The 20581-nt window shown below is 46.9% G+C and overlaps 2 protein-coding genes and 1 long non-coding RNA gene across 3 annotated transcripts; 2 read left to right on the top strand and 1 right to left on the bottom strand.

The window, feature by feature from the left end:
• The first annotated feature begins 4112 nt into the window (after window positions 1-4112).
• LOC120667359 lies at window positions 4113-5022 on the top strand. The gene is made up of 2 exons (XR_005672165.1): window positions 4113-4676; window positions 4829-5022. It is a non-coding gene; the product is annotated as an uncharacterized LOC120667359 (long non-coding RNA).
• Window positions 5023-10408: 5386 nt separating this feature from the next.
• On the bottom strand, window positions 10409-12354 carry LOC120664317 (OVARIAN TUMOR DOMAIN-containing deubiquitinating enzyme 5-like). The gene has a single exon (XM_039943475.1). It carries the CDS (start codon window positions 11272-11274, stop codon window positions 10636-10638), a length of 639 nt encoding a protein of 212 aa, XP_039799409.1. The 5' UTR covers window positions 11275-12354; the 3' UTR covers window positions 10409-10635.
• Window positions 12355-13598: 1244 nt separating this feature from the next.
• LOC120664318 lies at window positions 13599-19269 on the top strand. Its single transcript, XM_039943476.1, has 12 exons — window positions 13599-13889; window positions 14015-14098; window positions 15724-15805; window positions 15977-16044; window positions 16400-16501; window positions 16857-16946; window positions 17179-17253; window positions 17336-17368; window positions 17680-17754; window positions 18439-18489; window positions 18750-18841; window positions 18931-19269. Exons 1-12 carry the CDS (start codon window positions 13770-13772, stop codon window positions 18956-18958), a joined length of 900 nt encoding a protein of 299 aa, XP_039799410.1. The 5' UTR covers window positions 13599-13769; the 3' UTR covers window positions 18959-19269.
• Window positions 19270-20581: the final 1312 nt, after the last annotated feature.

Raw genomic sequence — 20581 nt, forward strand, 5'->3', positions numbered from 1 at the left:
CCGATGCACTGACTGCACTCATCCTCCTCAACACACTCCTCCACAATAGGTGCAGACTGAGCAATTTCTAGAGCTAGCTTAGCTTCCTTCAGCTCCTGTCTCAAAGCTCTAAACTGCCTCTTTGCATCCTTAATGATCAGGTCTTGATTATCTAGAGCAGTGTAAAGATCCTCCAACTCCTCAGGAGTGGGGTGCTCAGGACGTACCTCAGAGCTTGACTCTAGCTGAGGTGCAAGCTCTGCAGTAGTGGAAGGAGTTCCGTCGGCGTCGGAGTCGATGGCCATGGTGCAGAGACCGGCCGCCTTCCCAGCATGGAGGCAAAGGCCAGTGAAGCCCTCTGTGGCCTTCTTCTTGGAGCTCCGCTTCTTTTCGCCGCGGTGGTGTGAGTCGGAGTCACTGGAGCTGGATGAGGACGAAGACGTTGAACTCTGGCTGGTGGAGGAGTGATCCTCGCTCTGGGCGACGAACGCCAGCTTGTCCTTGTACTTGCCAACGTTCTTCTTCTTCCGCTCGTGGTGCCGCTTGGAGCGTCCGCCATTCTTCTTGTGGGAGTGCCCACTCTTGTGCTTGTGGCGGTGCTCTTGTGGCGGTGCTCGCGGTACTCCTCGTGCCTGGAGCAGCCGTCATCATCCCTGGAACTCTTCTTCTTGGGGCACTCGGCGGCGAAGTGGCCGGTCTTGCCGCAGTTGAAGCAGGTCTTCGCTCGTGCTTGTCTGTTGTTGAAGGCACGCTGGAACTTGTGGATGATCAATGCAAGCTCCTCGCTCCCAAGCACCTCCAACTGCTCATCTGTCACAGACACAAGAGAAGACAAGCAAAAACCTCCAAGAGAAGGGTCAGAGTTAGCTCCAGAGGTGCCTACCAGGGCCATAGACTTGAAGGCGGAGGCATCAGCATGATTGCCTTCCATCTTAGCTCGAGAGAGCTTCTCCACCTCCGAAGCCTTGAGCTTACTGAACAGCTCATCCACAGTGAGGGTCTCCTAGCTAGCAGACTCTATGATAGTCTGGACCTTCACTTCCCAGACCTTGCGATCAAGAGCATAGAGAAGCTTCATAGCCTTCTCATGATCGGAGTAGGCCTGGGTGCCCTGTGGCTGGTTCGCACGCACCTTGTTCACAATCGACTGAAAACGACTGAACATGGTGTCGATGCTCTCACCCGGCAACTGAGAAAAGTTCTCGTACTCCCGCCGGTGAGTCTCATACAGCCTCGACTTGACATGGTTGGTTCCTTCATGGAAATTGGCCAACCGTGTCCAGATCTCCCGGGCTGTGAGAAGGTCGCTGACACGATCGAACTCAGGACGAGAGAGACAGGCTATGAGAGCGTTGTACGCCTTGCTATTGACCTCATGTCTCCTAACCTGAAGCTCGGTCGTGCGGACCGCAAGGTTCACATAATCAGGGTCCATGCAAATCTCCCAGACCTCGGAACCTAGACTCAAAAGATAGGCACGCATGCGCACCTTCCAATAGTCGTAATCGGATCCATCGAAGATCGGGGGTTTGCCCGGTGAACCCATGGTCGCACAACGTTTTCGAACCGAAGAAGGCTATAGAGAAACCGTCCTGGCTCTGATACCAATTGTAGGACCGAGAAATGCGACCAGAGGGGGGGTGAATGGGAGCCTTCGGAAATTATCGCGAAACAAAACTTCGGCTCAAGATTCAAGAGTGCACCCCAACCCTAGTCCTAGGCAAAGTGTGTAGTAGCTATAGTGAAGCTACAACAACACAAGAAATCCCTAGGAACCAATGCAAACAAACACGGAAGCAAACGCACAAAAACAGTGCAAGAACAACGCAAGGTATATATCACCGGTTGAACCGACGCACACGTTTGAACTGCGTCGGTTAGACCGGTGATACAGAGCCTGCAGCGAAGAAAATCGAACACCGGTCGAACCGACGGTCACATTTGAAAGGCGTCGGTTTAACCGACATTGCCTCACCTGTTAAACCGACAAAATCAAACGGAGCGTCGGTGCAGTTGTCCAGAGACACTGCAAAATGCGTCAAAACACCCAATGAACACCGGTTAAACCGATGCTCCCAAAAACTCCATCACCGGTGCAGTTGTCCAGAGGGTTCACAGACCGAAGCAAATGAACGCCGGATGAACCGACGTTGACAAAACCCTATACACCGGTCGAACGCCCTCAACAGCAAAACCAAATTAGTAACGCCGGTTAAACCGACGTTGGGGAAATCAAAGCACCGGTGCAATCACACAAAACCCCAAAAACCCTAACCCGTGACAAAAGCACTCACCGGTTGATCCGACGCACGCGAAGGCTAGCGTCGGTTCAACCGGCGTTAAGGAAAAATCTGCCCGAGCAGAGCAGAGTTTTTCCAGCCCGCGACCTGAGAGAGATTTGACGTTTGAAAGCCCAAATCAAGTCGAAATCTAACCAAATTTCGCAGGCACGCTCACAAAGACCTTGTGAACCTACCCACCAAAGGAATCGACGATCCACTCCATGGATTGTGAGGAATCGACGAAGAACGAGGCAAGAACGGGGTTTTCAGAATTTTCCTAAAACTGAGTTCTTGAAGGCTTGCGATCTAGATGAATTCTAGCACTTGGTTAGGATGATTCTAGTCGCCAAGAAAAACCTTAAGAACCACAGCAACAAGTAGTCGAAACACCAGAACAAGGAAATCAAGAACTAGGATGATTCATGCATGTAGAGCTCAGATGAACATGAAACGAACCTTGATTTCAAAGCCCCGAGGGCACAAGGAGGGATGGGCCTCCTTTCCCACAAGATCTCCTTACAAGTTCTTCAAAAATCCATTGCCAGAATTCTAGAGATGGAAGGGGAGAAGAAGAACACGGAAGGGAGGAAGGAGAGGGCGCCAGGGACTTGTCTTCTCTGTTCTGAGCGCCAAGGCAACCCAGGGAGGGGCGCCTTCCTTTTCACTAGCCAGGCCAGCTGCCCTCCCACTTTTCCTTTCCCTCCAAGCCATCCTCTAATGACTAGACTACCCCTAAGTGCTGAAATTAAACTACAAGGCCCTTAGGGGCAAAACCGGAAAAGATACATTGAAGATCATCCGACGGCTGCGACGACTTGGAGTAGTTTGCTTCGACCCGACGCAATCTTCCCGATGTCGCCACGCGTCCTTCTGGAATCTTCGCGGGGGCAGTTTTGGGAAAACTGCCGAAACCGAGTTCGGGTGCGGTTTTGGAGGAACCGCGAAACCTTCCCGCGCGATGTTTCTGGGCACACCCGCCAAGCCCGATGACGCCACGTGTTCGACCTCCCGCCGAAACCTCTTCGACTTGGCCGACGTCGACGCATCCCGCCGTTGGTTTTTCCCGAGGTACCAACAAACTCCACGCCGTCCCGCCTTGGCGCCAGGAGTGGATCGCCTCGCGGCCCAGCAGTGGCCCAAGCATCTGGGCCGCCCTTCTCCACCGCACGGTCATCCGGTTGGGCCTCCAACGCCACCGCAAGGTCTCCCGCCTCCGCATGGTCGTCGAGCTCCCACCACCGCAATGCCGCCGCATGGTACATCGGCACGCGCCACGCTCTTGTCAAAACCGACTCGCTGCAACCGCGCCATCCGTGTACCTGCACACCACAGACCAGGAAATCGACGCAATCTCCACAGAGTCGCGACTAAACGCCATTAGTCCACTCCATGTGTTGGCAATCACTCATCACACTAAGGAGCAGGCCTCCACTGCCTCTCAAGAACATGAGTTTGTAGATACAAAACACAAACTCAAATAGAAAATAAACTAAGTGTAAAGTTTAAAAAAAGCGGCCAGACATGCTTAGTGAAAATCTACACCCTATACATATCCACATGAAACCGTTGTCAATGAAAAGCCCTCATAGATTTAGAGATCAAAATATGGGAGGTGCGAAGCTTTTAACATATTAGGAGAGCATAATAATTATATAAGTATTATCGTGTGTGCTTTTAAATTAGCAAAATGTTTATTCACGGTGCAGTATAGAACCAATAAGCGCATCCTGTATTGAGCTCCTGGTTAATTAAGACTGTAATTATTTCTTGAGTTGTCCAGGGATTCATCTGCATCCTTGATACGTGCGCCTGACGCGGTGGAAAACGAACGCGACGGCAGGTGGCGTCGTCCTTCTCTCCTAAACAAATCGAGCGCTGCTCGGTGCTCGCCCTGCCTCTGCCCTCACAACATCCGCCGGCCGCCGCCAACTCCTTGCGCCCTTCTATCGGCGGCCACTCTACTTCACTGCGGTTGCAGCCAGTTTGCCGGTCGGTGCGCCTATTCGTGCATGGGCAAAAGGTAGCTGCGATGGCTCTCAAGTGGTGCATTCGTCATGCTGGCGTTCCAAAGCTCGCTGGTGAGGAACCAGCCATTTTCTTTTTCCAGCCTGTACGCGAGCCATCGCCCAGCTCTAGCTGCACCCATCCTCTCGCTTACTAGTGCGACCGTGGGGAGGCCCTCCTATGTGCCCGTCGGTGCCTCCTCCGTGTCGACCCCTCATGCTTACCAGGTCACGTACGAGGACATCCACCTTCTTCCTAGATGTGGCGATGGTCACCAGGCCAATTAACATTCACAGGGCCACCATCGAGGTCGTCGAGGCATCGTGCTAGCATGAAGTTGCAGGTTGCTGCTGACCTGCTTCCTTCTTCGTGCTTGCGGCCGTCGATCTGGCCATTCTTGCCAAGTCTGAGGTAACCTTGCCTGCTGCTAGCGCTTGCACTTTAGCTTTTTGATGAAATGTCAGTTCAAGCTAATAAATTTGTTGCACCTTCTTTTTTCAATGTATGTTGTAAATTGCTATAGTCAATAATACTCTCCAAGGTTCAAATTCTATTTGCTTCAGGTGAATGATTAACAAGAGGGAATAGTAGAATTAGCTTTGCTTTTATCAGCATTCAGCCATACTGCTACCGTTGGATCAGGTAGCTTACATAAAAAGACAACTCCCATTATCTCATAGTTTGTGTTATATACGATGTTCAGAACATGGATACCTGTGTTGTTTATGTTCATGACTTAATTCGCTTTAGCTTTTCAGCTTGTTAGAATTTATCATTCTACCTTTGCTGAATGGCACTGCAAAATTTTTTTGGAAGAATCGTTTCAAACCCTTGCGCTCTTACAGGTCTGTTAAAGGTGGATTTTCTTTTCTTTCCATGAGCATTCTCTTTTACCATTGTTGTATCTTTAGTGTGATCTATGCCTGCGATACTTTGAGGGATTGGTGAGAGGAAGGCATTATTACAAGAAGGTCAAAATCTATCTTTCTCAGTACATCGACACCACATACTGATTAAATATATGATTATAAATAATACATGTTGATCAAGTTCAAATTTTACTAATGTTAATACCATATTAATTTCTATATTAGTTTGCCTCAAGAACTGTACTAGGTCGTATGTCAAACTTACATGTTTGGTAAAATCTAGCAATATATTAGTCTGAGAGGTCCATCCACTTGAACACGAATGTAATAGATCTGTCATGCATGTTCTTGACTCCATATCTGTACGAAAGTTGTTGAGACTGTAAGGATCTGTATAGTGTTGATGGTATGCCAACCCTGAACTTCTAAAGGCTGCTATTCCATCTGTTTGCTTTTACATCACTAAGGCCTGCTAATAATATATCACGCAAATGTCTACCTGCTTTGAGACTTTCTTTTCTGCATTATTAGTTGTGTCAGAAGACTAGCTAATCCAGTGTGGTGCGGCCCAAGGGCAGCACAAAAGTGTTGGGATCTCTGCTTTGTAGATGTCCAGACAGGGAGCATGAACAGTAAGAAAGATGGCAATGAAAGTAAGTGTCGAACTCTCCAATAATGATCAGAAAATTCAACCCTTTACACTGTGGAGAGAGGGGGCTATTTATACCCTTAGCCCTCGGCCAGGTTTTCCTAAATTGCCCCCTCCCAACTCATTTACAGCTCACTCTCAGCCGGTTCCGGGGTAAAATTACAAGGTGAGAGGTTTACAAATCCGATCTTCTCACGTATTCGGGAGGTGTACAAATCTGACCTTCTTACATATTCACGTTTTACTCACATGTCTTCAGCCGACGAAGGTTACAATAACCTTCGGGTACCTCCGGGGGTTTCGGCCACGAAGGTCCCATCAACGATCGACCAGCCGTCATCCTCGTTCCCGGCCACGGGCTCTTTTACTGAAGGTCTTGATCTTCGAGTTTATGCTTTCGGGCGGCCGTTTGTCACCTTCGGCGCGGTGGAAGCGGTACCCTTCGGACCGAAGGCCTCGGTGTTTGCGCTTGCGCTTCTGGGCAGCCATCCGTCGCCTTCGGCCTTCAGAAGGTGTTATCCTTCGGCCCGAAGGTCATGGTTTTTGAGCTTGCGCTTCTTAGTGTTCATCCGATACCTTCGGATACGCTTGGCTCCATTTCGTTATGGCCCTGCAAACAGGTTAGGGAGCATTTCTGAGGGTGAGGGCTTGACCCGAAGGTCCAATCCCCAACAAAAAGGTTGCGACTTCCAAACAGCAGACAGCTCAAATGCCTATTTTTCCCTTTGGTCTTGAAAACTATCTAGCTAAAGACTATCTATCTCTACCCGCAGACGTGGTTTTTCTGCAACGCTAAGACCACCTGACGGGGTTATGTTTTTGTAATGAATCGAAGACTCCCATCTGACGGGTTATGTTTCATTTTGCATAACTAAGTTATCAAAGCAAATCTTACTTATTCAAGCTATATGTAAATTAACGTGTCAAGTCTTGCTATGTAATGGAGCTTGCCATCCTTTCTCCATCAGACCAAGCGGCAACTGCATCACCTAACATCCAAATTTGTGCCTCGCTACATTATCCGACGCTACATTATCCGACGACACATCTCCCATATGTAAATTGTATATTGCACGTGCCTGGATAGGTATGACAATACGACCCAATTTAACACTTCCACTGATTGCAATTTCTACTATATATAGTACAATACCACTGCATGTTTGATTCGCTGCTAAAGGTAGAAGCCGACATTAAAAACCAGCTGCTTAGCCGGTGTACTGGCGCGTTCCCCAATTGCTGGCGCGACGTTAGCGCGCCAATCATCCTAGTATATATAAGTATATAGCAGAAACAAACATAAGTTGGTCTTCTCACTGGAATCTCAAAAATACTACACTAAGCATAGAGGCGTAGACGACGCCCTAGTGCCCTACTCCTCGAGAGCGGCTGCATCGGAGGCCCCGGAGCAGATGCCAGCGACGTAAGCGACGAAAGCGACGGAGGAAGGAGCAGGAGGCCGAGGCGGCAGAGCAGCAGCGGCGGCGCCGGGTCCTGCCCTTGAGGTTGAGGCGCCGGCGGCTTGGGGTCGGGCTCGGGACTTGGCGTAGCGGCAGGCGCGAGTCCACAACTCCCTGATGTACGTCTGGAAGACCTCGAACCGCCCCGCCTCGGTAGCCAGCAGGTCCTTGCCGGTGGCGTACGCCGAGGCGGCGGCGGCGGCGCGGCTGGCCTCGGGCTCCGGGATGGTGCCGTGGCGCAGCGCCAAGTAGCCTGCTGCGAGCCCCATCTGCTTGGCGACCGTGTCCACGGCCCCGTCGCGCGTGCTCTGCGGCAGTGGCCAGATCCCCAGCGAGTTGGCCAACTCCGCCCTGACCTCCGGCGGCATCGGGGTGTGGCGGAAGACCCTCCCTGGGCGAGGCCTCAGAGATTTGAAGCATTGGATCTCCCCGAAAACGGTGCGAGCCTAGCGGTCGCCGGCGCTGAGGTCGTCGGAGCAGGGCCTGGTCGAAGAATGGACCTCCCGATTGCAGCTTGGGTCGGTACGCTAAGCGTCCAAACCTGGAGCGGTGGAGTTCCGTCGCCGCGCCGGCGGATGCCAACCGTCGTTCTCACGCCCATCTTGAGCCTCCGCGCACCGCACTGTGCACGCCCGCCCGACAATGCAGGCTGCAATCCGACTCCAGGCGTCTCCTGGACTCCTCCCCGCGGCAGAAATGGCGGTGGCAGCGGTGCCGCGGTGGCCGGCGGTGGGCGAGAACGCGCCGGCGCGGCGAGGCTCCCGGCAACCCGTGTGCTGCGCGTCGGGGCGGAAAATCCCAGATGGGGACGATCGAGCTGCATTATTGATCGGAGGCTCTGCGTTCTATGCGGTAGGAAGACCGTGTTCTCTCACCCCCGGCGCCCCTCAACTGCTGGCGGACGGCGGCGGGAAGGATAGTGGCCGCGGGGACGGAAAGCCAGGGAGGACGGACGGGGTGGACGGTATTTCATTTACCGTCCACCCCCGGACCTACCTACACCGTCGGATCGAGAACGTGCGGCAGGCGGCAGCGTTGTGTGGGCCGGGCCGGCGTGCGGTTACATCAGTTCGGCCCAGTCTACTCCGGAGGCCCAGCAAATGAAGCCAGTAGTTTCTCTCGCAGGCGCGGCACGGCGGCAGGCTGCTCCGAGCCTCCGACGTCGCAGCGAGCCCGCGCGGCGGCGACGGTGCGGTGCCGGTGGCGAGCCCGCTGCCGTCTAAGCGCAACGCGTAGCGGAGGGAGAAGACGGAGGCCATGGAGTAGCTGTAGCTGTTCGCCTCGCCAGCGCTGCTGATGCTTGTGGTGTTGGCCTGTTGCCCTGTTGGGGGAACTCTACAGTTTTCATAGAAGTGATCCAAACGCCACCGCAATCGAAGTTGCAACTCCAACAGCAAGCAGGCAACCAACTACAACTAGAGACGAGGAAAGAAGGCGACGACGCTTTGGGATGCAGGTGAACTTACTGATTTCTGTTCCACTCACAAGCAGCACCAAAAGGCATAGGCATGCTAGCTGATCAGGAGTCAGGACAGTGACAGGCGCACGGTGACACAATCTGAACCCACGGAACAGCAAAATAAAATTGTTTGCAGCTTGGAATATTGGTACATTCAGCCTTCAGCCGGGAGATTCGTCGCCGTGCAGGCGCACGCGGATGCCGTTGCCAGGCCGTCGCTTCTCACGCCCATCTTGACCCGCCGGCTGGGCGCGCCGCTCTGCACTCCGCACCGTGCGCGCAGACTCGGCGCGGCCATGGAGGCGGGAGACGACGAGTTTTAACAACTTAAAATTTGCATTACGCTTCACATCGCAAATCGGGCACGGAATTCGGATGTGCTCGGCGTATCCTCGAACTATTCCTGGCGGGAGCAACGGCGGCGGCGGTCTTGTTAGCGGTGCCGCGGTGGGCGAGAACGCACCGGCGCGGCGAGGCCCTCGGCATATGCGACAGCGACCCGTGCGCTGCGCGTCGGGGAGCGGGAAGAAAATCCCAGACGGGGACGGTGGGCAGCGCCGTTCAGAGGCGCCTGCGTTCCGTCCGGCATGACGACCGTGCCACGTCTTTCCCGGCACCCCTCGACAGCCGGCGGGCAGCGGCGGCATGGGGTGGACGGTGTCTCGCTCCTGTACCGACCGGGTGGACGGTATTTCATATACCGTCCCCCTCTGGAGCCACTTGAGTCGTCGGATTGGAAACGGACGGTAGGATCCCTAGCCGGCGGAGGAGGGCGGGCATCTCGTGGTCCGGTATGCGGCTAAATCAGCTCGGCCCACTTTACATCCGAGGCCCAGAAAGCGAAGCCAGTCATTCGCTGGCAGCTCAAGCTCCGAGCCTCCGAAGTTGCGGCGAGCCCGCGCCGAGGCGGCCGGCGGCGGCGCGGTGGTGGCGAGCCCGCTGCCGTCCAAGTGCAGCAACGCGGAGGGGAGGCGCTCGCTGCAGCAGAGGGAGGAGACGAAGGCCATGGAATAGCTGTTCATCTGACCTGCGCTGCTGATGCTTGCGGTGTTGCCTGTTAGGAACTCAACAGTTTTCATTTTCTTTCTTTTTTTCGAAACGGATTTTCTTAAACGAACTTTCCATTTTCTGACATCAACTCGAAATTTGTTACACCACTTGTGCAATCAATTCACCCGCTACGCATGCTGGTTCAGAACTATACTAAAACACGGAGGGAGACTGACGACTGCATTTGCTCCTAATTTTGCTAGCTCATACGCAGCAGAGTTACAGCAAAGGATTGCAGCATTTCATGCTGCAGCGATGGAAGCCGGTCATCAGGTTCTTCACTTCATTATATGTGACTGCATCTGGCGAAGCATCAACAAAAGAGGATAGGCTACTACGGCGCGCACTATGCCATTTTTAGCCTCTCCTCACCCGCATAGACACTGCAGCATCACCAAACCGATTGACTACTCCGTTGGAACCCCAAATTGATTTTTCTGATTGCGACTGGAAAGTCTCTTCTTTTTGCAGATTGTCAACTGAACAGCAGTATGTCTGAGCCAAGACAGCGATCGGAACGTCGGCAATCTGTAACTGAGCCATCCAACAGAGAACTTACATCCAATTTCAGCAACGGCACAAGGCAACAACTATTAGATTATTAGGAATGCAAACAGGTAAAGAATCCACTCAAAAGCAGCAGCAAGCTACAGCCGATGGAAAATTATATCACTGATTGCAACATAATACTGGTGAGAGCAAAATTGTTTGGGAAACAACCTCCCAAGTACAGCTTTGATTGGTACACTCAACCATCAACGGCGTTGAGAAGATGGAAAAATATAGCAGCAACCAAAAACATGTCATCTACTGTGTTTAAAATCCGACAGGCAAGACCAGTAAACAATCAAACATATTAGAAACCAGTATCGAATTTCTTTTGTTATGATGACTCAGTTGGAATCACCGAGTTGTAGTGCTCACCAAGACCATAGGCATGCCTATGAAAGGACAGCCTGATGCTAGCATCCCCAGCACTATTACCTCCGGATCCAGATTTGTATTCCTGGCCCATTTCCACATCCGGGAAGGAGCCCGAGTAGACCACGATGTGCTTCTTGAGGCAGTGGGTCAGCGCACCAAGCTCAAGCTGTCCACCCCAGGCTGCTGTGGACTCGATCTCCTGGCAGTACTTCTCAAAGCTCTCAGAGGGATCTGACCCAGTCTCAGCCTTGCCTTCTGCTAAGAAAAACGGGAGGAAGTCATCTGCATGCTCCCTCATGTACTTAGCTGTCATCTGCCGTAGGTCCTGGTAGCTGTACTGTGCAGTGCCCTTGGAATGGAGCAACAACTGGTTTTCGACAGCACGGTACAGGCAGTGGCCATCCGGCTTTATTTCTTGAATGGTCAGCCCCAAGGGCTCAAGTTTATTTTCAACCTTCTCGTTTTCCAGCATGCGGTCGCTGACGAGATTGCTTTGCTCTTCTTGGATCCGCTGCTCCCGAGCAGCTTCCTCCTTTGCCTTCTTCTCTCGCCGCCGTGCACCCTTGCTGGGCTTTGCGGAATCCAAATTGCTGGACATGGAAACACCAGCTATGGCCTTCACTAGGTTGTCAAGGTTACCCTTTTCTGAGCTGCCTGAGGGTTTGTACCCAAAAGAAGCAAGCTCCGCAGCATGTTTCGCCTCTAACTCAGCTGACAGTCGTGCAATCTCTTCTTCTACTTGCTTTTTCTTAGCCTTCTGCTCAGCTTTGCTTCCTTTGGCAGCAGCTTTCTTCAGGCTTGTTTCTTTGTCCTGGAGTTTGGATTTTTCTTTCCTGTTTCAGACACATTAAACAGAAAATAAACTTGTGATTTGTGACACGATTGAAAAGGTTGACCATTTGTGAAACCATCAAGTAAGCAGGTAAGGAACATCCAAGTCTGATAAATGAGGAATAGAAAACAGCAAGTTCCAACATCAACGAACTCAGCTACACAGCTGATTTCACACCATAAAACACAAGCAGAAATATGAAATAACTTTTGCAGGTCACAATCTTGTTGGGTTTGACTGACGTGAACATACATTTGGTGTATAATGAAATATATAATGTTCTAAACAGTCAGCTGCAGAAAGCAGCTTCTCTAGAAACTGACCAGAAACTTGAGGTTTAGCTGTGCAAATGTGGTTCCATAAATGATTCAACTACTATATTCGTGTAACATTTGATCATCTGATGAAGTCTTTAAACATAAACCTTTCTATATCATACTGACAAGTAGGCAAGAAAACATTCCATGCCACTTATAACAGTCTCCTCTTTTTTTCCAATATATAAAACTTTCCTTATGAAACTGATCTTTTGATACTAAAATAATGAAGTATCTACATTCTCAGCCAGTGTCCATTATATCATCACACAATTTGAAATACCAAACCTAAAGCGAGCCATGCAGCATATTCCATTTTCAAGATTAAGTTGATGTGATTTTCATAAAATTTAATTGACTGGAACATGAATAAAGGAAGGGCTTTACTATCATACACCTTATCCTTTATGCTGATCAGCTGAAAAGTGGAGTGTAAGGTATTCTTTATTAGAATTCTAGCAGGGCTCAGTCCTTTAGTGGAAATGTGCAGTGAATGCAACTGGTGTGAAGTCTGGCATAGATGAACTTCTTTACACCCAATAATGCAGTATTGCGGTCATGTAGCAGCAATGCACTTTGTTCATGGCACGTAGCATATGAATCTAGAGTCTAATGATAGAATATAACACGCGTTATACCTAACAGAAGCTATCCATGCAAATTTCCCTTAAGAAGGAATCTCAACCTTCAAGGGTCGAGACTCGAGAAAATGTCCCTAAAGCCGACATTAGCCAAGGGTGGACTCCATTGGCTGTGGCTGAACAACTGAGGCACAAAGCGAGGGACCTCTTTTTTTTTTTTTTGCGTGACCCAGGGTTCGAGCCCTGGTCGGTTGGCACGACAATTGGGTGCCCAACCATCGAGCTATCAGCGCATCGCACCACTGTGATATCTTCTAGAACCTTTAAACCTGCACATGCTACAGCACTTTTAAGGGAAAATCGTTCAGCGAACCATCTTGGGCCATGTGTGTGTTCGTAGTCACTCGAACAGCACGCAAAATGTCACTTGCATCCATATATCACTATATATTCAAAATTTTAATAGCGGGGAAGCTTAATTGTGTCCATGAAACAGTCCTGAGGGAAATTCTAGTCATCTAGGTCGAGAAGAAACACGCCAACAGCCAACCTCCCCAGGGTTCGAGCCCTAGTCGGCTGGCAGCACAACTGGGGTGCCCAACCACCGAGTATTCAGCTAGTTCGCACCACTCTTATATCTTTTAAATGCTTTAAATTGGCTCATGCTGCACAGGTTTTCAGCAAAAGTCGCTCAGTGAAACAACTGGGTGACAGGTGTATGCAATCACTTGAACAACAGCATGAAAACAGAGCATTTGCTTGCATTCACTAGTATAGACACAACTTTAGTGGCCAAGAAGTTTAATTGTAGCCATGGAACTAACTTTCTTATGGTCCTGAGAGAAATTCTAGCCACCTAGGCTAAGAAGTAAGAAGAAACATGTCCACCTTCACAGATAAAGCCCTGTTTAGTTCGTTTTACATGTAAACGTAAAAATTTTTTGCGTGAGAATCTTGCTAATTTAAAGTAGGCTCATTAGATTCGTCTCGCGATTTACAGCCCAACCATGTAAAAAGTTTTGTAAATAGACTTCATTAGTAGAATTCCTTCGCAAAATTTTGTGTTTACGGTTTTTTTGCGTTTACGGGTGGGAACGGGCCTGGAAAAAAGGATCGTTACGTCATCTGAAAAATACGCGCGGTGTCGTGTTCCTTCTACCTCCTCAGAGCGCAGGCACAGCTCGTGCGGGCCGACCGACTTTCCTCTCCCGCCGCCACGTAGGCCCCACCCTTCTCTCCCTACGCCCCTCTCGTCGCCCTCTCCACCAGACCAGCTCAACGCCTCGTGCGGCCGCACCTCGACGGTCCCTGAGCTAGGGTTTCCTCCGCCGCCACCTCCCAGTTACGCGGGCGGCCCGTAGCCATGGCGATGGCGCAGGCGGGCATGGGCCTCACGAAGGTCGTGGTCCTCGTCGGCGCCGGCGTCGCCGGCTCCGTCGTCCTCCGCAACGGCCGCCTCGCCGAGATTCTCGGCGAGCTCCAGGTGCGTCGCGTCTTCTGGACGCGGGTCGCGCTCTGACGCGGCCTGTGATCCCTCCGGTCCTGATCCAGGTAGCGGGGCGACCCGGATGCTCTGGTTCTGAGGATTTGTGACGTGTGGGTTTGCAGGAGATACTTGAGAAAGGGAACAAGGGGAAGAGCGGAGGTGCTGGAGACGCGGATGCCGAACTCAACGAGGCGCTCACCTCGCAGGTGCGTGTGATCTCCCTGCACTTCAAACAACTTGCTAGTATGTTGGATGTGGTTGTGCACTTGTGCGGATACGTGAGTGCCTGCTTCTGCCTCTCAGATTCAGCAGGACATCTTGTAATGTTCCCGTAATCCCGTCATTTCAATGCACCGGCTTCTCTATCAGTGGTCAATTCAAAACTAAAAATGCATCACGCATTCAGTACTGTATCCGGTTTGATGTTATTGTCATGTTAATTGGTATGTGTGTTCCAATGGTCTGAGGAAATAATATCCCGAGCAGTCTCTTTTCTTTTTTTAATAAAAAACGGAAATATTAGGCAGAACAATTATGCTAGATCCTTAGCTGACCACACACTATGCTATGGCTGAGACTCTTTTTCGTTATTCTGGTCATCTGGTGTCCCCTTTTCCTTGGTGAAGTGCCTATTGCAAAGTGGTCGGTTGAGGATTTTGATCATCAAATATTTGCCAAGTTTATTGTGCTCTGTATCGTCTAGTCTCTAGATAGATCCCCAGTTCTCGGTGCCAGGCCACCACTGCGCTTGTGTACTTCTGTTCTAATATTGTTCTTTTGCATGCACGTGCTTATATTGAATGGTTACCATGATTGTAGAAACACATCCTTCTATCTGCATTCATCATACATGCTTGTCTCAAACAGCTACCATGACCATGGAAACAAATCTTTTTATCTGCATTCGTCAACGACTCTCGGCAATGGACAATGCTGCTATAAAATTTGGATCATTGCTTCCCGGTTTCTTTCCTTTGCGAATTCTCTCATGCAACCTTTATTTTTCTCAGGGGAGATGGAGGGGGTAGTGTGGGGGTTCTGAATTAGGCTGTCTTTTTTTCTCAATGGAGGTATATTAGAGTAATATCAAAGGTTGATATTTGATCTAAATTTCCTTATAGGTTGAACTTAGTTAAGATAATGATTCTGCTATTACGATTGTTGTTTTTCATTTTGTGATGCAATGCAACATGTTGGTATTGGTACAATTGGAATTAAGAATCCTTAGCGCTTTTGGAAAGTTATTGATTGTGCATTGGTTCTTAGATCATTATGAAGTAGTGGTATAAACTGCACCAAGTAGGGCTCCAAGGGGAAAGGAGTTTAGGGAGGGATTAGACTGTAGACCAGGTTGATGTCTCTATTCAGGGATGGAGGCAATGGGGTAGCCCTGGGCCCCCTTATATGTTATACCTTCAATTAGTACTAATAAAATTTCATAGAGATTAGCTAGAGCCTAACACCATCATTAATTAGTATGATAAGCTTCCATATGTAAAGGGTTAGCAATTGTATATAAGATCAGTCTAAAAGAATGTGTAGGGTGTTGGGGCCTACTGCTACAGTTATGTGTGGGTATAGTTCACAAGCCTCAAAGAAGTGCATGGCCATAGTCCCTGTCATGATGTGGTTATAATCCATAAAAATACTGATTAAATGTAGCTTAACATGGCTCATCAGCACTATACGTGGTTTCAGTGTTCTGCGTGTGATATTTGATTGTTTAAATAACTACATGATTATTTTTCATTGTTAAGTACATATTTTGTTTATGTTTAATGGTCATCTTCATTCAGATTTCTCATGTCAAACACAAACTGCAACATTGTAGGTGCGTCGCCTAGCAATGGAGGTGCGACAACTTGCTCATTCACGCCCGATAACTGTTCTTAATGGAGGTTCTGGAGCATCAGGTTTGTCTTGCTTGATTTGAACTTAAAAATGGGAGTCAAACTGACAAAATTGTTTGAGTTTTAAGTTTTGACCAAGGATAGCTGGATGCTATAAGTTTGTCTTCAGGACATTAGCGTATATCCTTGGTGATGTAGCATATATGTAATACCAATGATCTTATCTCTTTGCAGGAGTATCGGGTCTGATAGTACCCGCAGCAACTGTAGGGGCACTGGGTTATGGTTATATGTGGTGGAAGGTATGTATCTCTCCTTGGTGATGAGTTTTTTATGTTTTGTATGTATCCCTCCTTGGTGATGAGTTTTTTATGTTTTCTTGGATACTAGCAACTTGCCAACTTGTTGACAGTATATGCTAATTTTTCTGGATCTGTCTGTTGTCTCCCATTTATGTTTCATCATTTATTGTCGTAAACTTAATATAATTGAAGTGTGGTTCATTTTCCTTCTATTCTGAAAAGCAGATATGATTAACTGTATTTTTTATATCTATCTATTGAGGCATTAAATTGTCTTCTTGAATTCCTTTTCTATCATCTATATTCACAAGTATATTAAATTCCTTATTACTCATTTTGTAGTGTTCTTGTCCAGGGCATCTCGTTCTCAGATCTAATGTATGTCACCAAGCGCAACATGGCAAATGCTGTTTCAAGTATGACTAAACATTTGGAGCAAGTGCAAAGCTCCCTTGCTGTAAGTACTTATAGTTCTTTCTTAGTTGCTTATAACAGAAACTGTGCCTTTTTCTTCTTTCTGAAAATAAAATATTGATTTAAGCTAAATTTTGAGTTCACTATGACTGCTAATTTGTCCTTCTCTAGTATGGTACTACTGTAGTAAAATGTTAATTTAATACACTCTAAATGTACCTGGCTACGGTCTTTTTGTCTTGCATATGCACCAGAAACTGCTAGGTGTTTGAATTGGTATTGGATCAAATTGGTTCTTGATCTTTCCTCCCAAGTCGTTGGTTATGTATTTCTGCCACGTTTGTTATACAAGAACCTGTGTGTTCTCAAATAATTAAACCCTATTCTTGTTTGTGCAGGCTGCTAAAAGGCATTTGACTCAGCGCATTGAAAAGTTGGATGATAAATTGGATCAGCAAAAAGCTCTATCTGGACAAATAAGAGATGATGTACTTTTGCCTTATGTCACACCTTTTTACTCTTTCTGTATTTTGGGTTTGTTTGCACATGGGTTTGCTTTTCATCCTATCTTAATTTAATGATGCCATGTCTGTTTGAGTTTTTTCTTTAATAATTGGATATCAATATGTTCTAAACTTCATTATATTATCATCCATTGAAAAGTGCATGAAGAGATTTCATTGGTCATATGGTTTTGAAACATTTATTTCCACTATTCAGGTTACTGATGCACGACTGAAGCTTGAGACTATCGGTTCAGAAATTAAGAACATCAAACAATTGGTCTGGGGTCTGGTAAGTGTATACCTGATTTGAAGGTCACTACATATAGTTCTTGTTACCAAGTTGTTTACATAATTTCTTTATAATTCTACAGGATGGGAAAATTGATTCAATGGAAGCCAAACAGGTGGGCCTTCACTTACAAAAGTTTCTGTTGCTATTTAAGTTATTCATTTTTTTCTTTTAAAATAGCAAAGTAAAAAAATATAAGTTTGAAGGTAGGAAGTTTGATGGTCCATTTTAGCATGTGTAATGTATTACATGCACTCTATCCATGATTTTTTGTTGGGAGTTTCCAAAGGTTCATCATGTATGCTTTTCATAAGTTATAACAGTGGGTCTGTTGCCTATAGGGGCACCAGATGCATGGACATCCAGTTAATAAATATTTCCTTGTACTATCTTTCTTATATTGACTGGGGTACTATTTATCAACAGGACTTTTCATGTGCTGGTGTCATGTACCTCTGCCAATTCATAGAGCAAAATGGTGGAAAGCTGCCGGAACGCCTGGTATGATCATTTCCACTCTATGTTACCCAGATACTCAGACACAAGTACGCAATAAGATGACATGCCATTTTCGCAAAAACACTGATAGGAGGATATACTTATACATAGAGTAAATAATAAAAAATATAGAAATAAAATTTGCTACCTAATTGACTGCGCATTTCATATAAAAGGAAAGAAAGAGAGGCAAAATGGTGATTCTAGGGGTGACATCAATGATGGGCAGCTAGGGCTAGCAAGGAGGTGGTCTCTACTTTGTGAGGAATGATAAAGGAGCGGCCTGGATAGGATGCTCATGCATATAGAGTGTTTTTATGAGCATAGTCGGTGATTAGGTTTAGGCTTTGGAGCTATTGGGGAAGAATTATAGAGGTATCAACAAAATATTGGAATTACTTTTATCTATTTAAACCATGAAAATTTTGGATACTTGTCTGACAAGTATCCCAGTATAGGGTATCGGTGTCAGACAAGCACCAGAGGAGTATTTTTATTTGATACGCGCGTGTTCCAAAGTATCTGAGCTTCATAATTTTCCACTTGTGACCTGAGCTAATTGTAGTTCCTATACTGCATTCCTACACTTATGACCTGAGCGTGGCTCTTTCTGTTTTATATCTTCGGTATTGCCACCTTCCAGGTTGTTTCTTCATTTCACTTACATGTTTTGTTAAATTGCTACAGGAGGGCCCAAAAGTGACTACGAAGCGCTTTGGAGGTCAAAAATTCTTACAGGTTAGTCACTACATATTCTAAGAGGGCGTAGCATTTAGTTTGGTTTGCAAATGCTCTGAGTACCAACACAGAAAATTTGGTGTTGAAATATCTTTGGAATGGTTATGAAAATGCTAAAAGTTGATTGTTATGAAAATGGAGTGAAATTTGATGGAATCTGCACAGCCAAATATTTCTGATACTGGTGCCAATTAATTACCAGTCTTTTGCAATCGATCTAGCTTGCAAGTTGTTATAATGGATGATAAATTACATTTCAGGGATTGCAACTGGCGATAGAATCAGGGAATTATGGCAAGGAAACCATTGATTCACTGATTAACGACTCTGATTCCTCTGATAAGATAAACAGGTTTGAAGATCCGAATCTCCTGCACACAAATTATCTTGCCTTCAACCTGGTATAGTTCAAACTAACTATTCTGGTGTGCACTTTTGCAGGTCGGGCTCCATCAAATCTGTCAGCTAATTACTCCCCGGTTGACACCAAGGGTAAAACATCTATCAAGATTTCATACCCCTCGGACTTATTGTAAAGGGTATTCATTACAAGTAAACATGTAAAGAGCTGCAGCCTTTTCTTAAGTTTATCTGCTTGCAGGAAGTGCTGTTTGTTTAATCTGTAAGCTTTGTGCAAATGCTAGTGTTCCTTCTTAGGAAATTAGGCCATGCTTAAATTTTGTGGCTTCGCATTGTGATATGAGAATTTGAAGCAGCACTTTGCCGTAAATAAATGGACAACACTCTGGTTGGCTTGTGACTGGACTTGTAATTTCGAAATTTGATGTGTCCGCTAATTCGCCTGGACCCGTGTTTTCGTGGTGTTATGCATCTCTATCCTTGTCTATACGGGGTGCAGTAAAATCAGTTTACGAGGTGCTATCGTAGACTTCTGTACAGTTAATTTTCCGTTTTAGAGCCCCTGTAACTATAGGCAAAGCAGTCTCCTGGGCTTGCCTTCTGTAAACTTGTGTTTTATCAATAGAAATGGTGCAGTCCCTGCCCGTTTGTACCCACAAAAAATTAGTAAATTGCATTCACCATACAACTTGTATTGTGCGTTAGATTGGCCCAACAAGTTGCAAAATATGCAAATGGATACATGAACTTGTTAAATATGTGCATGTATGGTCACACAATACACTACAAGTATATTATGCCACATTTTGAATATATATCAGATTGTTTTGTTTTACATTTAGTAGACAATGTTTACTTCCTATCCAAACTAAAATTTTGTATAGTATTTAATTGCTTTGAAAAATTGCATCACATGATCCTACCAACTCTACAATATTTCTTTTTATATTATGGAAAGTTCCGGCCTTCATCATTCACAGTTGTGATCGGCAATTGGTTGGATAATGATTCTATTTTTACCCTCGGCAAAGCCTTCTATTAGGCCAAACTATCTACAGTCATTAGTCCAAAATAATACTCAATAAGAGTTCCGTCCGACACTTGCAAAAATTCCCTTGGCAAAAGTTGCAAATCGAGTGGTGCAACACACACGTCATATCCTATTGATCTTTGCTCGCCCTCAGCGGTTGCTTCCTTCATATTCAGATTGTGTGTCCAGTATATATGTGTAGCCCATTTTAACCTCGTCATAAACAGGTGATTACCTTTTTTAGACATGATAAGATATGTTTAGCCCATTAAATCACCTATAACGAGGTATGTCCATGTGACCTCCCACCTTGGTAAAATATACTCTGGTGGATTCCCTTCCGTCCCACAAAAAATATAGTTTTAGAAAATTTCAAACACATTACGCATCTAAAGAAATGACTTTGTTACCCCTAATTATTTCTACCTATTGTGATTGAAAACTGTGTTATTTACTTAGTTTTCTGGATTCTCAATGAATGCATATGTATTGGAACTAGAAAAGTAATATCTACTAAATATTTGATTGGCGTTTTGTTTTTTTCTATGCAATGCTTTCTTGGTACCTGGTAATACTTTAATTAGAAGGATCTCATTACAAGCTAAAACTACACTCTTTGTGGGACAAAATTTGAACTCTAAAACTATACTCTTTGTGGGACGGAGGGAGTACATGTGACGTATACCTACATATTTAACAACT

The sequence above is a fragment of the Panicum virgatum genome, chromosome 3N, assembly GCF_016808335.1.
Source record: "Panicum virgatum strain AP13 chromosome 3N, P.virgatum_v5, whole genome shotgun sequence".
NCBI lineage: Eukaryota > Viridiplantae > Streptophyta > Magnoliopsida > Poales > Poaceae > Panicum > Panicum virgatum.

What these genes read in the sequence shown, in the direction of transcription:
- LOC120664318 (XM_039943476.1), top strand. Translation starts at nt 13,770, where the DNA reads ATGGCGATGGCGCAGGCGGGCATGGGCCTCACGAAGGTCGTGGTCCTC. An exon ending in ATGGTTATATGTGGTGGAAG is followed by an intron (nt 16,045 to 16,399) that starts GTATGTATCTCT and finishes GTTCTTGTCCAG; the next exon opens with GGCATCTCGTTCTCAGATCT. An exon ending in AACAATTGGTCTGGGGTCTG is followed by an intron (nt 17,254 to 17,335) that starts GTAAGTGTATAC and finishes ATAATTCTACAG; the next exon opens with GATGGGAAAATTGATTCAAT.
- LOC120664317 (XM_039943475.1), bottom strand. Translation starts at nt 11,274, where the DNA reads ATGTCCAGCAATTTGGATTCCGCAAAGCCCAGCAAGGGTGCACGGCGG.